The 17,041-nt window shown below is 37.3% G+C and overlaps 1 protein-coding gene across 2 annotated transcripts; it reads left to right on the forward strand.

Annotated features, from left to right (window-relative positions):
- The first annotated feature begins 3,220 nt into the window (after positions 1-3,220).
- On the forward strand, positions 3,221-6,560 carry LOC127132204 (disease resistance protein Roq1). 2 transcript variants are annotated; one of them, XM_051061106.1, is made up of 4 exons: positions 3,221-3,807; positions 3,894-4,998; positions 5,203-5,493; positions 5,871-6,560. In XM_051061106.1, exons 1-4 carry the CDS (start codon positions 3,344-3,346, stop codon positions 6,468-6,470), a joined length of 2,460 nt encoding a protein of 819 aa, XP_050917063.1. In that variant the 5' UTR covers positions 3,221-3,343; the 3' UTR covers positions 6,471-6,560. The 2 variants fall into 2 exon arrangements, with proteins under 2 accessions (XP_050917063.1, XP_050917072.1); XM_051061115.1 differs by having other exon boundaries at positions 5,915-6,560.
- Positions 6,561-17,041: the final 10,481 nt, after the last annotated feature.

Here is a 17,041-nt window from a genome sequence, read left to right on the forward strand (position 1 = left end):
ATTTGAAACTTGCTTCCGCGTCATAAATTTTTCTATGTCAAATTTTTTAATAATTTTTTATCTTGAGATCTATTCACCCCCTCTAGATCTAGGCCTATCGCCTAACATAATATATTTCTGAGTATTACAGGTTTGTATGAACTGAGTATCATGTCATGTTATTGTGTGCATGATATGACTCTGATGCTAAGTATTAGTATTTTGTGTAAGAAATAAATTTTTTCAAAAAACATACTCACACATCATCTATCCTACAAATGGTTCTCAACTATGGCATGTAGATGGTGAATTAATGGTCAATCCATTAGTGATGAGAAAGGCAATCGGACGTCCCAAGAAGACGAGGAATAAGACCAATGATGAATTTAAAAATCCACATGTTCTACCAAGGAAGCTTGCAACTATTACATGTCACAAATGTGGATTTGTAGGATATAACATGAGAACATGTAAAGGAAAGATGACATCATATACGTCCATTCCAAAGGGTGGCAATAATACTAAGAAGCCAAAAACTATAAAGGGAAACGGGAAGAACAAGAAGTCAAAGAGTGCAACACAACCTACCCAAGAAGTTGGATCTTGCTCACAAGGACCTCAAGCTACTCAAGAATATGATTTATGTTCCGTTTTAGTATTTTTGGTATTTTTATGTCATGATCAAAGTTTGTAATTGTCATGGACAAAGTTGTAACGTTTAGGTATTTCGGTTTGTCATGAACAAGTATTTTAGTATTTTGGAATTTTGATGTTTTGGTTTGTTATGAACAAATTTGTAACAGTCATGAACAAGTTTATGAAATGTTAATGATATTTTGTATTTTGAAATTTCACTGTTAAACATTATAGGTCTATTATACAAATCAAAATTTATTGTGTTGTGAACATTACAGGCATGCCATAAACATACAAACATTACATTCATACCTGTTATTTTGTTTAACATTTAAACTTGTTAAATGTAATGTTAGACATTACGGGTCTCTCATAAATGTAGTGCTGAATATTACATATCTGCCACAAATGCTAAACTTGTTCAACTTAACAATTCACATTACTGCCAACAACAACAATTGTGTTAAACTTATCACATTACCTTTTATTCGACAACAACCGTTGTGTTAAACAGGTCACATTACCTTTTATTCAACAACAACAATTGTGTTAATCTGTCACATTATCTTTTATTCAGCAACAATAACTGTGCTAAACTGTCACATTACATTCCATTCAACTTAACATAATAAATTTCATTACATTTGACATAATCTTAACTAAATATTTCATTCAACTTAACATAATCAATTACATTGCACATACCCTTAATAGAATATTACATTGCACAAACAAACTTAGTGTAATCAACCTAAAATAAAGAACCTAACATAATCAACTTAATCAACTTAACCTAATTAACTAATTGATTACATTTGATACAACCAATCTAATTAATAGCATTAATGTCATTCCTATGGTAAATTTGTTCATCATCTTCAAGAACTTGATCTACAACTTCAGTTGATCCTCTCTGATAATGACTTCATTCAACTTGACGTTTTCTTAGTTTATTTTTTGGTGCATTGAAGATATTACTTCTTTGATTCGTTGAGATATTTCTTCATCATACCGGACGAAGTGACTACATCTCTTATATCCCTGATTTTAGAAATAGAGAAGAAAAATGAGAAATTTTATAGAAATCATAAAATAACATTGTTCATGGATATTACAAATCAAACTAATATCTTGTACATCCCACAACAACAAAAAAGACTATCTGGATTCAAATCCGTCCAAATCGTCATCAATGGAGATGGAAGACCACATTTGCATTCGACATGATTGGAGCGAGAAATAATTCGATTGCTTGATGTTGAATATTGGAACATGATTGGAGCACTGGATCGTAAAGATAACAACGATTTCTTGGGATTTTCTAGGGAAGGAGAAGACTAGGAATGAAACCTAGAATTTTTTGGGTGCAAATGGGGATGAACAACAAAATCCAACGTTGTCTAGTATTTTATAATTGTAAGAATTAATTTAATATATTTAATTTATACAAGATTTTAAATGACATGATAATTTTTTTCACTTTAGACCAATATTTCATTTGCGACATAATAATTGATCATGCCATGTAATCAAATCTGAATTAGGGAAAACAAACCCAAAAATATTCATAACAAAAGACTTAAAACGGTCATTATTTTAAAAGGGAATTAAAATATAAAATAAGAAAAGAAGAAGAAGAGTAAAACTGCATTTAATTTGAATATAACAAGAAAGAAAACTAAAGTAAGTCTTCCAACTTACATTTATCTTGTGCTCTTTTGCCTCTTTTTAAAATTACATGTATTTTCTATGTTTATCTTTTTAAATTGTACGTGATATACCTATAATAATAGAATGATTTCACTTTCATTATTTGATTGTGTCTCGATTATTAGATTCATTTTGAATGCCTCTGTTTAAATATAAATTAGATTGGTATCTGCTTAGCCGATTTTAACTAGGGGTGGCAAACGGGCATGCCCGCCCCGTTTAGGCCCGCCCCGCAAAAGCCCACAAAAAAATGGGGCGCGGCGGGACGGTCATAGTTGAGGATGCGGGCCTAAAACTTAGACCCGCCCCGCAAAAAAATGAGGACGGGGAGGGGAAAGCCCGCGGGCACTATACTCTTTAAGCCTAAAAATGCAAAAATATATGTAAATACACGTGCCCGCAAAAGCCCGCAAAAAAACGGGGCGGGGCGGGGCGGACACATTTGAGAGTGAGGACCTAAATCCTTGGTCCGCCCCGCACAAAAGTGCGGGCAAAACGGGCATTCCCCACGGGCCGAGCCCGTTTTGCCACCCCTAATTTTAACCATCTTTCATATATCAACACTACCACTACTATACCTTGCTTGTAGGTATTATCATCTCACTCTTAAATCATATCTCTTTAATTTTAGGTATTATCATCTCACTCTTATATCATACTAGTACCTCTTTAATTTTATTTAATTACATGTGGGAATATTAATTTTGCGAGTCCTCGCCATTAAATTCAAAAACATATTCTATCATTCTTTAAGTCATAATTGGACATCTAAATTCCAATTAGTTATTATTAGAGGGACAGAGAGTACTATGCTTTAAAAATAAAATAATAAAAAATAATAACTAGAGTGAGTATGACAAAATTGAGAATAAAAATTGAGTTAAATCAAGTATGATTGAGATAAGAAACTTGGATTCACAATCGGGAGTGAAACACTTACCGCGTTTTCACATGCTGCTTGACTTGACATTACCGCGAGCGACTCAACTCAACCATAAGACGACGACGACGGCGTATCATGGCAAATCAACGATCTTCCTTCACCTACGACGTTTTCATAACTTTCTTCGGCGACGATACTCGTTACGGTTTTGCCGGCAATCTCTGGAAATCTCTCAGTAACAGAGGAATCAACACATTCGTCGATGACCATTCCAAAGGAGACGAAATCGCATCAACGCTTTTGAATGTCATCAATGAGTCGAGAATTGCCATTATTGTGTTTTCTAACAACTATGCTTTTTCTTCCTTTTGCTTGCAACTACTTGTCTATATCCTTGACACTTTTCTCTTGAATCATCGCTTTATTTTCCCTGTCTTTTACGATGTCGATCCTGCTATTGTAAGATATCAAACAGGAACTTATGCCGAAGCTTTCTCAAAGCATGACAAGAAATTCAAATATGACAAAGACAAAGTTAAGAAATGGAGGAAAGCTTTATATCAAGTAGCTAACTTGTCTGGATTTCATTTCAAACATGGGTAGGTAACTTGAAAGCTTTTGTTTGCATGTTTGAATCCATGCTTATATTTGCATTCAGTTTGACCCAATCTCTCTAATTTAGCAGGGATGGATATGAATTTGAGTTTATTGAAAGGATTGTGGAAGAGGTCTCTAGCAATTTTGATCTTGTTCCAGTACATATTGCTAATTACACGGTTGGGCTGGAGTCTCGATTGGAAGAAGTGTGTTTGCTTTTAGAGTTGGGATCAAAACAAGTCCTCACAGTCGGGATCTATGGGGTTGGCGGAATAGGTAAAACAATACTTGCTCGAGCAGTTTATAATAAGATTGGAGACCAATTTGAAGCTTTATGTTTTCTTCCCAATGTTAGTGAAAACTCAAATATGCATGGAATAGTGCACCTCCAAAATAGGCTTCTTTCAGAAATGGTTGGATTGAAAGACATTCAGTCAGGAAATGCTAGTAGAGGAGGTTCTGGAATAAAGTATAGGCTCCGTCGAAAAAAAGTTCTTCTCATCCTAGATAATGTTGACACACTTGAGCAACTAGAGATCTTGGTTGGAGGACTGGATTGGTTTGGTCCTGGTAGCAGAGTTATCATTACATCACGGGACAAACATTTGCTAGCATTTCATGGGTTTGAAAGAAGATACGAGGTACAAGAGTTGAATCACGTAGATGCTCTTGAGTTGCTTAGCCACAGGGTGTTTAAACAAGGCATTGTTGATCCAAATTACACAGAACTTTTAAGCCGGGTAGTAACTTATGCTTCCGGGATTCCACTGGCCTTGGAAGTAATAGGTTCCAACTTGTCCGGAAAAAGTGTTGACCAATGGAAACATACATTAGATCGGTTTGAACGGAATCCTCCCAACAACATCCAAAATATACTTCAAATAAGCTTCGATGATTTGGATCAAGAGGAGAAGAACGTGTTTCTTGACATTACTTGTTGCTTTAAAGGATATGAATTGACAGATGTTGTAGATATTCTCCGTGCTCGTTATGGTCAAGATATGAAAAATCATATCGAAGTGTTGATTAACAAGTCTCTCATACATATCAGTTTGGATGGTAAGGTGACACCACGTCCCTTGATAGAGCGCATGGGTAAAAATATTGTCTATGACGAATCGCCAAGTGATCCTGGGAGACGTAGTAGATTATGGTTCCGAGAAGATATAGTTCAAATCCTAAAAAATAACAAGGTAAGGTTGTTAAAAGGTTGTTCATGTTTTATGTCTAACCTTTATTGATCTCTTTTCACTCATATATATACTCATGTCACAATTGTTTTTACCTTTAATAATAACTAAATCTTCTCATGATATCATTGTTGAATTCTTACATATATACTTGTACTGGGTTGATTTTTTTTTTCTTTTTTTCTTTTTTTCTTTTTGTATTTTAAGGGAACTAGTAATATTGAAATCATACATCTAGATTCCTCCTTAATTGAAAATGAAGAAGCAATAGAATGGGATGGAGAGGCCTTTGAGGAGATGCCAAATCTCAGAATACTTATTATTAGAAAATGTCATTTCTCCAAAGCTCCCAAGTATCTTCCAAACAGTTTAAAAGTATTGGAATGGTGGAGATATCCTTCAGAAGAGTTACCATCTGATTTTGATTCAAAGAAACTTGTTATATGCAAGCTACCAAACATGGGCTTCATGTCACCCGATCTAACTGAGTTTTTACAGGTAAGTATAAGTTTTTCCCCTGGGCCTTTTATGTTCAAAATTATTCATTTGATTATTGTTTTTTTTTTTCAATTCATATGTTTGAGAGCTTTAAATTTTGACTATGATCAGTTTATTACAGACATGATGTGTCTGATGTCCCAAATTTTTGGTCATCTAAAAATTGCATTATGTATGAATTGGAACAAACTTTACCAGTTTCAAGTGTTCTTTTAGCACTGTTTTAGATGCCAATATGCAGTAGAAATTTATTTTCAATTTTCTTTTCTTCTCTTTATATGGAATCCTCTGAAAGCATCTTCTACACAAACACAATTACTTGAATCATTTTAAATTTCTAAACCTTACTGAAATTACAAGCTCTTGTTACCTTGCAGATTTCACATCCAGATGTTTCCCTGATTTTAGACAAAATTGGTAGAGTCATGTTGCAGATTTCACATGGGGATTTTCAAACCGAAACAACATGGAGACTAGTTGGCCTTATGTCAAGTGTAGTTGGCCTGTCATGTTATGCTCTAAGCCCTTCTTTCAATCGATTAATTGGAAGGTGGAAACCTTTCAAGTTCTTTCTTTATGGTGTATTTTCCTTGGCTATGTTAACTACCATATTATTTACAAAGCAGTCATCACTTCCGACGCGACATTTTCAACTCAAAACTTACGCAAGCTTTGCGGTTTTAATGATCATCTCAGTGTACTCATTCTTCTACGACAAAGCTGTGAATGGAAAACCTGAAACACTGAGTATACTTTCAAATGCCTCGTTTGCTTTGGTGTCATTAAGTTTGCACAAACTGATTAAGTTCGGATTTGAGATTGGCATGTTCTCTTATTTCTTAGGTTGCTTTGCAATTCAACTTTTAACCATCAACTGGATGTTGATTTTTGTTGCAATATTCTTTGGTTGTCCGCTTTTTGTTATGCATTCCTCTATGAGTTCCCGAGCAGAGGTAGCTGCTGGAATTCCTCTATGAATTCCAATCATTCTGATTATACTCCATTTCGATCTGTTGTTGTTGAAGATAGTTACTATGTTAATGTACCAATTTAGTGCTTGTATTCTAGTCCTTTTGTTTTGCAGATATATATAATCTTTGTGCATTGATGCCAAATATATTTAGTTATACAGCATTTTACCTGTCTGTTTACTTATTCAATATTTTCCTGATTGTGACAAATCCATGGTCACATGATCATATACAAGCTTTTAGGAAGTCTGTGCATGATGCTAATTATTTGAAGATTCAGATTTGTTACACTATTTTCTTCATTACTTTCTGCTCTGCGACAGTATTCTTATCATACCGACTGCATTAGTACTTTAAGCTAACTTTTTATTAATTAGATACCTCCTGCTTAGCTATCTGCTTTGGAACACAAATCCTCACATCATCCTGAATGGTTTTCAACACTTTTCCTCTGAAACAACTCTTTTTTTCACATAGCAACCCTGTCTCTCCTTTTTTTGTAGAATTTTCAGTCTGATTATTCATGATTTTTATGTTCTTCTTAAACTTTCTCTTCTCTTCTTGGAAGTGAGCCAATTGATTGCATACTAACTTCTCCACATATCCAGATCCTGAAAATCTTTTAACATTATCTTCAAGGTCATTTTTCACTTCAATTGTTTTTACCATTTTTGCTTTTACCATTTATGAAAGTTCTGATAAATTGTTGTTATGAAAAATCCTTCATTTTTGTTGCAAGGTGAGGAAGTATCTAATCTGAGAGTATAACATCCTGGATGCAGCAGAAAAGAAACCTTGCGAGAGTAAATATTGGAGATTATGAGTTGGTGTCTTTGATTTTGCACTAGACGGGTCTAATATTTTTCAGAGTACAATTTATGGAGTATTTAACTTGTCACCTTTGAGTTGTATTTGACACCTCCATTTCATAATTTTAAAAGTACTTCTGTTAAAAATTTGAAACAAATCCACGCACAAAATTTTTGGTAATCAATTCAAAATTTTCGGTATCATCAAAACTTTTGGTATTGTATTTAGAATTTTCTATAAATTCTGTGAGTTTACAATTTTTTCGAAAATGTTAAAAAGTACGAGATTTTACCGGAATTTTCAACCAAGGTGAAATTTTTGTTAGTTTAATTTTATGATATTTTAAACGATCAGGATTTTGTCGGTAGTTTTGGACGGCTGTGATTGCACCGACTGTTTTGTTTAATTCAGAATAAATTCAAAGTTGTATAAATATCCAGTCAATGGGTCCACCAGAGAACGCTCCATCTATGTGCAAAAACGACTTCATCGATGGAGTTGTACCCTCTATTTCAGCCGTAGTAGAAGGGACCAGATATGTGACAACCATCTCATCAGTAATAGGGGCATTTGGCTGGACCATCTCATCTGCAACATGATCATTGATCAGTGCATTTTGATGCACATTCTTCTATATTTATACTTATGCATTTCCATGTTTTAGTTTGGTTATTTTTCTCTTTTAATGTGTTTTTATAATTTATCTTATTTTTACACTTATTTGTTTTTCACAGTTTATTTTCAGCATTAGGAGTCTGCACGAATAAATTCATAATTGAAGTTAGGAGTATCGGACCGAGGCGTGCTACCAATCGTTGGAAAGATAAGAGAAAGAGCTACGACTTTCATGAAGAAGTCAGAAGCTAATTTGGACTGTAGCATGGTTGAAAAATCCATTGAAGCCTTCAACACTAGATTTATATTTTGTGTTGGGTTATTTAGTTTGGGTCTGGGTTATGTTTTGATCAAATTAGGTTTATTCTACTTTTCCTATAACCTAAGCAGTCGAAAACAGTAGAGGGGATCACTATTCACGAAAATTTGAAAGCTTGTACGAATTTCATGAAGAACTAATCCCTCTGATTCGATCTGCCGTAATTCAGGTTCCAAAACTTGAGATTATTATAATGTTAATTTTAGTTTAATTCCTTTCAATGATATTTTGTGTTCTTGTATGCTTAATTCGATTGCATGAAATATATTGATTCAATTTGGTTGATTGTATGATCCTAACATAGGCACGTCACGTTTGCTTAATTCGTTTTTTTGTCTGATCAATCATGTTTGCGTAATCCATGAAAACTTATCCCGTTTGCTTAATTTGGACAATAGGATCATACATCTCACAAACTTCACCGCGCTTGTCATTGAGTTTGTATCCAAATAGGAATAGACAATCCGCTTAGGGTATTAAAATTATATTAATCGATGATAGTAGGAACTGAATCGGTAGATTGAATTATTTCATAATCACTTATTTCATAACAACTTATTTCAAGAATTGCTTTTAATAATCACTTTTTCTTAATCGAACATCAAACCAAACAACCCCCCTTAATTCGGTTTACCTTGGGATAATAATAATCAAGAATCCTTGAGAGAACGATATCCGAGTTAAAATTGTCGCCGTACTACGTTTTTGAAAAACACTCGTTTTGACCCGCGCGCGACAGCGAATCAAATTGGTGTCGTTGCCGAGGACTCTTGATTATATTAATAGTTTTTAGAGTCATAGGTTTAGTGTATACGCGTCTAGGTCCTAGTCTCCTCACGGTTCTGCCCAACTCGCATTTTAGAGTCCAAAAAGTGAAAAAAAATCGATATTTGGGAAAATTGCGTCTGATTGAAAATTTGTTCCGACAGTCTTGTGTAAAAAATCGAAAAAATTCTCAAAATTATATTTTTAAGTCATTAGATTAAATTCGGTGTCACTTTATTTTTCTGAATTTATTTTGATCAATTCCCTTCTTTGTGTTTGTTTTTGACTTTTAGGGACATTGTCGGTATTTTGAATATTGTTGTTGCATTGTTGTGCGTTAGTCCTGGCCACTAGGTCCCGCTGTTCTGAACTTGTTGCTTTTGATCCTGAAGTAGAGAGAACTTTGCACACACAACGTAGAGCAGTCCAGGCTAGTTCATCACCCACAATTGAGTCTGATTTTGAGTCCGACTATTTGTATGACTTGTTTGCTTCTAATTCTGAACTTGTTTTTGAAATGGCTGACAATAGAAGCTTAAGGCAATTCGCTGCACCTGATGTGAATTATAATGGCTTGTGTATTGAATATGATGTTGTTGCTGTTCCTTTTAAATTAAAATCGGGTTTAATACACTTGTTGCCCAAGTTTAGTGGTATTGCAGGTGAGGATCCGCACAAACATTTGAAAGAATTCCAGGTGGTGTGTGTAACACCCCGAATATTATTGGACTAATTTAAATATTATTATTATTATTAATACTATAGATCTTATTTATTTTAATAATAATTAAATAAATAAAATAAATGGAATATGAAGAGTGGAAGGGTAAAAGTGGAATTGGGTAAAAGAGGAAAAAAAAAGGGAAAACTCAGGGTGGTTTCCATTTTCACGTATTTTTGCCTCAGAGTCAGAAAAGGGAGAAGCACTGAAGAGAAAGAGAAGGAAGAGGAAAAGACCAAAGATTGCTCAGAGCTTCCTTCAATCCAAAGAGGTAAGGGGTCTGAACCTTATTAAACAATAATATGCTGAAATTAGTGAAATATTGGGTGAACGAAATTGGGATTTTAATCGAAGGAACTCGTAGAATTCGTATGCAATGTTGTTAGGATTGTGAAATCGAGTAGGGGACTAATTGGATTAGGTGATATGAGTAATTTCATGTGAAATTTGGACTGTTTAAGGATAAAATTGGATAGACCTCGTAGCAGGGAAAGCCATTGCAGATCTGGAGCTCTGGTCTCTGGTCATACGCGTATGGCACTAGGCAATACGCGTATGAAATGTTGGTACGCGTATGGGGGGGGAGCCTTACGCGTATGGGAGGAAAAGATGATAATCTGAGCGTGAAATGGTCTCTGGTGGTACGCGTATGGGGAAGTGATACGCGTAGCATACGCGTATGGAAATGGCCAATACGCGTATGAGTTTGGGCAGGTTTGGGCAATACGCGTATGGGCATAGGCAGTACGCGTATGGGCAGATTTGTGATTTTTCTGAACTGTTGTTGTGCAGTTTTGGGCTGTTTAGGCTGAGTGATGTACTTAGCGGATGTATGAGGTTATAAAGATCATTTTTCCGTTGTTTTGAGTAGTATAGATATTAGTAGAGTGTCTAATATTGGGTTTGATCATATGGCATGATGTGATAGGCTCTTGTGGTGAAATGTATTAATGATGACGATAACATGACGATATGATGTTGTTGTTGATATGTTGATTATGATGCATGTTGGTGTGCATGCATTCATGAAAGGCCGATGCCTAGTGATGAACGGACTGAGTTCCAATGATGTTGTTGACTCCGGGCTTGTTGATAGGCTTAGTTCCTTGCGGGGAACTCAGATTCTATGGTGATGAATCTGGGAGTGGTGATCCTGTAGTTGGTCACAAAATGGGTATACCGAGTCGTGTTGAGTCATGCATGGGTGTGTGCTTTGCATTGAGATGTTGTCTTGTTGATGTTCATGATTATGATGATATGATGAGCATGATGAGCCGTGTTGGCATGTGTGAAATATATTCATGGTTATGTCTCTGTTTATATTTCTGTAGCTATATTATTATTTAATAATGTGATTCTCACCCCTTCTGCATGTGTTTATGTTCATCTGTGATGAGCAATGTGCAGATAAAGAGGAGTAGCTTTTGTTGAGGTTTGAAGAATAAGTGTAGAGTATTCTACGGAGTCGAGTCAAATGCTCTGGTCATGTGACACCGGGGTTATGGGATTCGATAGATAATTATATTTTAATTATGTTGTTTATGAGGATTAAACAGTTGAGATGTTTTGTTGGGATAATTGTTGCAACATTTTTATGAATTATTATATGATGAAAAATAATAGTTATGATGTTGTCCGCTGCGAAGTTTTGATGGAATAAATAAAAAAATTTATGTTGCGATGTGACATTGGATATGACGAAAGAAATGTAAACTCTTCTACATGTTGTACTCTGATAAGTAATTTAAATATGTCGTTTGGGTAGAAGGGTGTTACATTAGTGGTATCAGAGCATTTTCAGTCCAGTCGAGTCATAATGTGATGTTTTCCCTGTTGGTCGATTAGTGTAGATGACACTGTCGATGTTTAACGGTTGTGGTGGTGTTGTGCAGAGTATGGCTGGAGAAAACGACCGTGTGATTGCTGAGGCTTTGACTGCTATGGCGCAGGCTATGCAGGCGCAGCAGAATCCGCCGGTCGACGAGTTTAAGAATCTGGGAAGGTTTCTGAAGAATAACCCTCCTACATTCAAAGGGCGCTATGATCCAGATGGTGCTCAGATTTGGCTGAAGGAAATTGAGAAGATTTTCCGGGTGATGACGTGTACTGAAGCACAGAAGGTGCAGTTTGGTACGCATATGTTATCTGAAGAGGCTGAACACTGGTGGGATAATACTCGCCAGAGAATTGAAGTACCAGGTGCTGCGATGACTTGGGTAAGGTTCAAGACGGCCTTTCTGGAGAAATACTTTCCTGCTGATGTGAGATGCAAGAAGGAGATGGAATTTCTAGAACTGAAGCAGGGTAATATGTCTGTTGCTGATTACGCTTCGAAGTTTGAGGAGCTGGTGCAGTATTGTCCTCATTATAATGCTGTTGATGCTGAGGAATCCAAGTGTGTCAAGTTTGAGAACGGGTTGCGTCCCGAGATCAAACAAGGCATTGGTTATCAGGAGATTCGTAGGTTTCCTACACTGGTTAATAAGTGCAGGATATTTGATGAAGATAGCAAGGCTAGGAATGCTCATTACAAGAGTCTCAGTGAGAAGAGGAATAAGGATCGTAGTAGTCCTTATGCATCTCCGAATGGTAAAGGTAAGCAGAGAGTGGTAGATGAGAAGAAGCCAAGTGGGGGAGGATCTTCCATAGCTAGTAAATGTTTCAAGTGTGGCGAGCCAGGCCACCGTGCTGATAGCTGTACTAAGAAAGTGCTGAGATGTTTCCGATGCGGACAGACTGGTCATAGAGTTACTGAATGTAAGGATGCTGGTCCGACATGTTTCAATTGTGGCGAAAAAGGCCATATCAGTTCGCAGTGCTCGAAACCGAAGAAGGCGGCTACTGCAGCTCATACTACTGGTAGGGTGTTTGCTCTGAGTGGGACTGAAGCTCCTAAAGAAGATAATCTGATTAAAGGTACTTGCTTGATTAATAATGTTGAATTGCTTGCTATTGTTGACACTGGTGCTACTCATTCGTTCATTTCGTATGAGTGTGCGACCAGGATTGGTGTGATTATATCATCCCTAGGCGGAAGTATGGTGATAGATACTCCTGCTAATGGTTCTGTGAAGACTTCTGTTGTTTGTCGAGGTTGTCATCTGACGATCTTCGAGAGAGAGTTCGTGGTTGATTTGGTGTGCTTACCCTTACACCAAATTGACATTATTCTGGGAATGAATTGGTTAGAATTCTATGGCGTGTTTATAAACTGCTATAGTAAGACGGTGCGGTTTTCTGAAGTTGGTGAGGAGGACGAGGCAAGATTTCTATCTGCTAGGCAGGTGGGGGATTTGGTGAAAGATGAAGCTCAGATATTCGCTTTAATTGCGTCTCTGCAAGCGGATAAGAAAGTGGTGAGCGTAGATTTGCCTGTTGTCTGTGAATTTCAAGATGTGTTTCCGGAGGATGTAAGTGATTTACCTCCAGAACGTGAAGTCGAATTTACTATTGACTTAGTACCGGGTACTAGTCCGGTGTCGATGTCTCCGTATAGAATGTCGGCAACTGAATTAGTTGAATTGAAGAAGCAACTGGAAGAATTGCTCGAGAAGAAGTTTGTGCGTCCAAGTGTTTCTCCTTGGGGTGCACCAGTGTTGTTAGTGAAGAAGAAAGAAGGTACGATGAGGTTGTGTGTCGATTACCGGCAGTTGAATAAGGTGACTATCAAGAATCGATATCCATTGCCGAGGATTGATGATTTGATGGACCAGTTGGTTGGAGCTCATGTTTTCAGTAAGATTGATTTGCGGTCGGGTTATCATCAGATCCGAGTGAAGTCAGATGATATTGCGAAGACTGCTTTCCGTACGAGGTATGGTCATTATGAATACACTGTGATGCCGTTCGGTGTGTCTAATGCTCCAGGTGTGTTTATGGAATATATGAATCGTATATTTCATCCGTACCTCGATACTTTTGTTGTGGTGTTCATAGATGATATATTGATATATTCTAAGACGGAAGAAGAGCATGCAGGACATCTGAGACTTGTTTTGCAGGTGTTAAGAGAAAAGAAATTATATGCAAAGCTATCTAAATGTGAGTTCTGGTTGAAGGAAGTGAGTTTCCTTGGCCATGTGATTTCGAGCGGTGGAATTTCTGTTGATCCTGCTAAAGTTGATGCTGTATTACAGTGGGAGACTCCAAAGTCTGCTACTGAGATACGCAGTTTTCTGGGGTTAGCTGGTTATTATCGCAGATTTATTGAAGGCTTCTCTAAGTTGGCATTGCCGTTGACGCAGTTGACTAAGAAGAGTCAAGTATATGTGTGGGATGCAGCTTGTGAAACGAGTTTTGTTGAGTTGAAGAGACGGTTGACTAGTGCTCCAGTGTTGACCTTGCCTAATCCTGGTGAGTCTTTCGTTGTTTATTGTGATGCTTCTTTGATGGGTCTTGGTGGTGTTCTGATGCAGAATGGTAAAGTTGTAGCTTATGCTTCTAGACAGTTGAGGGTTCATGAGAGGAATTATCCTACGCATGATCTAGAACTTGCAGCTGTTGTATTTGTGTTGAAAATGTGGAGGCATTATCTGTATGGTTCCAGATTCGAAGTGTTCAGTGATCACAAGAGTCTGAAGTATCTGTTTGATCAGAAAGAGTTAAATATGAGGCAGAGAAGGTGGTTAGAATTACTGAAGGATTTTGACTTTGAATTGAGTTATCATCCCGGTAAGGCTAATGTAGTTGCAGATGCGCTGAGTAGAAAGTCTCTACATATGTCTATGATGATGGTTCGGGAGCTTGAGTTAATTGAACAGTTCCGTGATATGAGTTTGGGTTGTGAAGTTTCCGCCGATAGCGTAAAGTTGGGTATGCTGAAGTTGACTAGTGAAATTCTGGAAGATATTCGGAATGGTCAGCAAGTTGATGTCGCTCTAGTGGATCATATTACTATGGTTAACCAGGGTAATGGCGGTAATTTTGAGATTGATGAGAATGGCATCCTGCGATTTAAAGGTAGAGTTTGTGTTCCTGAGGTGCATGAATTGAAAAAGAGTATTCTGGAAGAGGGCCATAGGAGTGGATTGAGTATCCATCCAGGTGCAACTAAAATGTATCAAGATTTGAAGAAGTTGTTTTGGTGGGCTGGTATGAAAAAGGATGTTGCGAAGTTTGTGTATGCCTGTTTGACTTGTCAGAAGTCAAAGATTGAACATCAGAAGCCGGCAGGTATGATGCAACCTTTGAAGATTCCTGAATGGAAGTGGGATAGCATTTCCATGGATTTTGTAACGGGATTGCCGAGGACGGTGAAAGGTAATGATTCTATTTGGGTGATTGTGGATCGATTGACTAAGTCGGCGCATTTCTTGCCAATGAAGATTAATCACTCTTTAGAGAAGTTGGCAGAGTTGTATATTGAGGAGATTGTGAGGCTGCATGGTATTCCATCCAGTATTGTGTCTGATAGAGATCCCAGATTTACTTCTAGATTTTGGGAAAGTTTGCAGAAAGCGTTGGGAACTAAGTTGAGGTTGAGTTCAGCTTATCATCCTCAGACTGATGGTCAGACTGAAAGAACTATCCAATCCTTGGAAGATTTGTTAAGAGCTTGTGTGTTGGAGCAGAGTGGTTCTTGGGATAGTTATTTGCCGTTGGTGGAGTTTACTTATAATAATAGTTTTCATGCTAGTATCGGTATGGCTCCATATGAAGCATTGTATGGTAGGAGGTGTAGGACTCCATTGTGTTGGTATGAATCAGGTGAGAGTGTTGTACTCGGACCTGAGATTGTGCAGCAGACGACTGAAAAGGTTAAGATGATTCAGGAGAAAATGAAGTCTTCTCAGAGTCGTCAAAAGAGTTATCATGATAAGAGGAGAAAGGCACTTGAGTTCCAAGAGGGAGATCATGTGTTCTTGAGAGTTACTCCGACGACAGGTGTGGGTAGAGCTTTAAAGTCTAAAAAGCTTACTCCGAGGTTTGTGGGTCCGTATCAGATTTTGAAGAGGGTTGGGGAAGTGGCTTATCGGATAGCTTTACCGCCGTCGCTTTCTAATCTGCATGATGTGTTTCATGTATCTCAGTTGAGAAAATATATTGCGGATCCTTCGCATGTTGTTCAGTTGGATGATATCCAGGTGAGGGATAATTTGACCGTTGAGGTATTGCCAATTCGGATAGATGACCGGAAAGAGAAGACCCTGAGAGGTAAGAAGATTGCTCTGGTGAAAGTTGTTTGGGGAGGTCCAGCTGGTGAGAGCTTGACTTGGGAACGTGAAGATCAGATGAAGGAGTCGTATCCGACTCTATTTGCTTGAGGTATGTTTTCGAGGACGAAAACTTCTAAAGTAGGGGAGAGTTGTAACACCCCGAATATTATTGGACTAATTTAAATATTATTATTATTATTAATACTATAGATCTTATTTATTTTAATAATAATTAAATAAATAAAATAAATGGAATATGAAGAGTGGAAGGGTAAAAGTGGAATTGGGTAAAAGAGGAAAAAAAAAGGGAAAACTCAGGGTGGTTTCCATTTTCACGTATTTTTGCCTCAGAGTCAGAAAAGGGAGAAGCACTGAAGAGAAAGAGAAGGAAGAGGAAAAGACCAAAGATTGCTCAGAGCTTCCTTCAATCCAAAGAGGTAAGGGGTCTGAACCTTATTAAACAATAATATGCTGAAATTAGTGAAATATTGGGTGAACGAAATTGGGATTTTAATCGAAGGAACTCGTAGAATTCGTATGCAATGTTGTTAGGATTGTGAAATCGAGTAGGGGACTAATTGGATTAGGTGATATGAGTGATTTCATGTGAAATTTGGACTGTTTAAGGATAAAATTGGATAGACCTCGTAGCAGGGAAAGCCATTGCAGATCTGGAGCTCTGGTCTCTGGTCATACGCGTATGGCACTAGGCAATACGCGTATGAAATGTTGGTACGCGTATGGGGGGGGAGCCTTACGCGTATGGGAGGAAAAGATGATAATCTGAGCGTGAAATGGTCTCTGGTGGTACGCGTATGGGGAAGTGATACGCGTAGCATACGCGTATGGAAATGGCCAATACGCGTATGAGTTTGGGCAGGTTTGGGCAATACGCGTATGGGCATAGGCAGTACGCGTATGGGCAGATTTGTGATTTTTCTGAACTGTTGTTGTGCAGTTTTGGGCTGTTTAGGCTGAGTGATGTACTTAGCGGATGTATGAGGTTATAAAGATCATTTTTCCGTTGTTTTGAGTAGTATAGATATTAGTAGAGTGTCTAATATTGGGTTTGATCATATGGCATGATGTGATAGGCTCTTGTGGTGAAATGTATTAATGATGACGATAACATGACGATATGATGTTGTTGTTGATATGTTGATTATGATGCATGTTGGTGTGCATGCATTCA

This window comes from Lathyrus oleraceus, chromosome 1, assembly GCF_024323335.1.
Source record: "Lathyrus oleraceus cultivar Zhongwan6 chromosome 1, CAAS_Psat_ZW6_1.0, whole genome shotgun sequence".
NCBI lineage: Eukaryota > Viridiplantae > Streptophyta > Magnoliopsida > Fabales > Fabaceae > Lathyrus > Lathyrus oleraceus.

Bases quoted from the DNA above. Each gene is read 5' to 3' on its own strand.
- LOC127132204 (XM_051061106.1), top strand. From the start codon at position 3,344: ATGGCAAATCAACGATCTTCCTTCACCTACGACGTTTTCATAACTTTC. The intron at 3,808-3,893 runs GTAGGTAACTTG...CTAATTTAGCAG, and splicing joins GGATTTCATTTCAAACATGG to GGATGGATATGAATTTGAGT. The intron at 4,999-5,202 runs GTAAGGTTGTTA...TTGTATTTTAAG, and splicing joins AAATCCTAAAAAATAACAAG to GGAACTAGTAATATTGAAAT.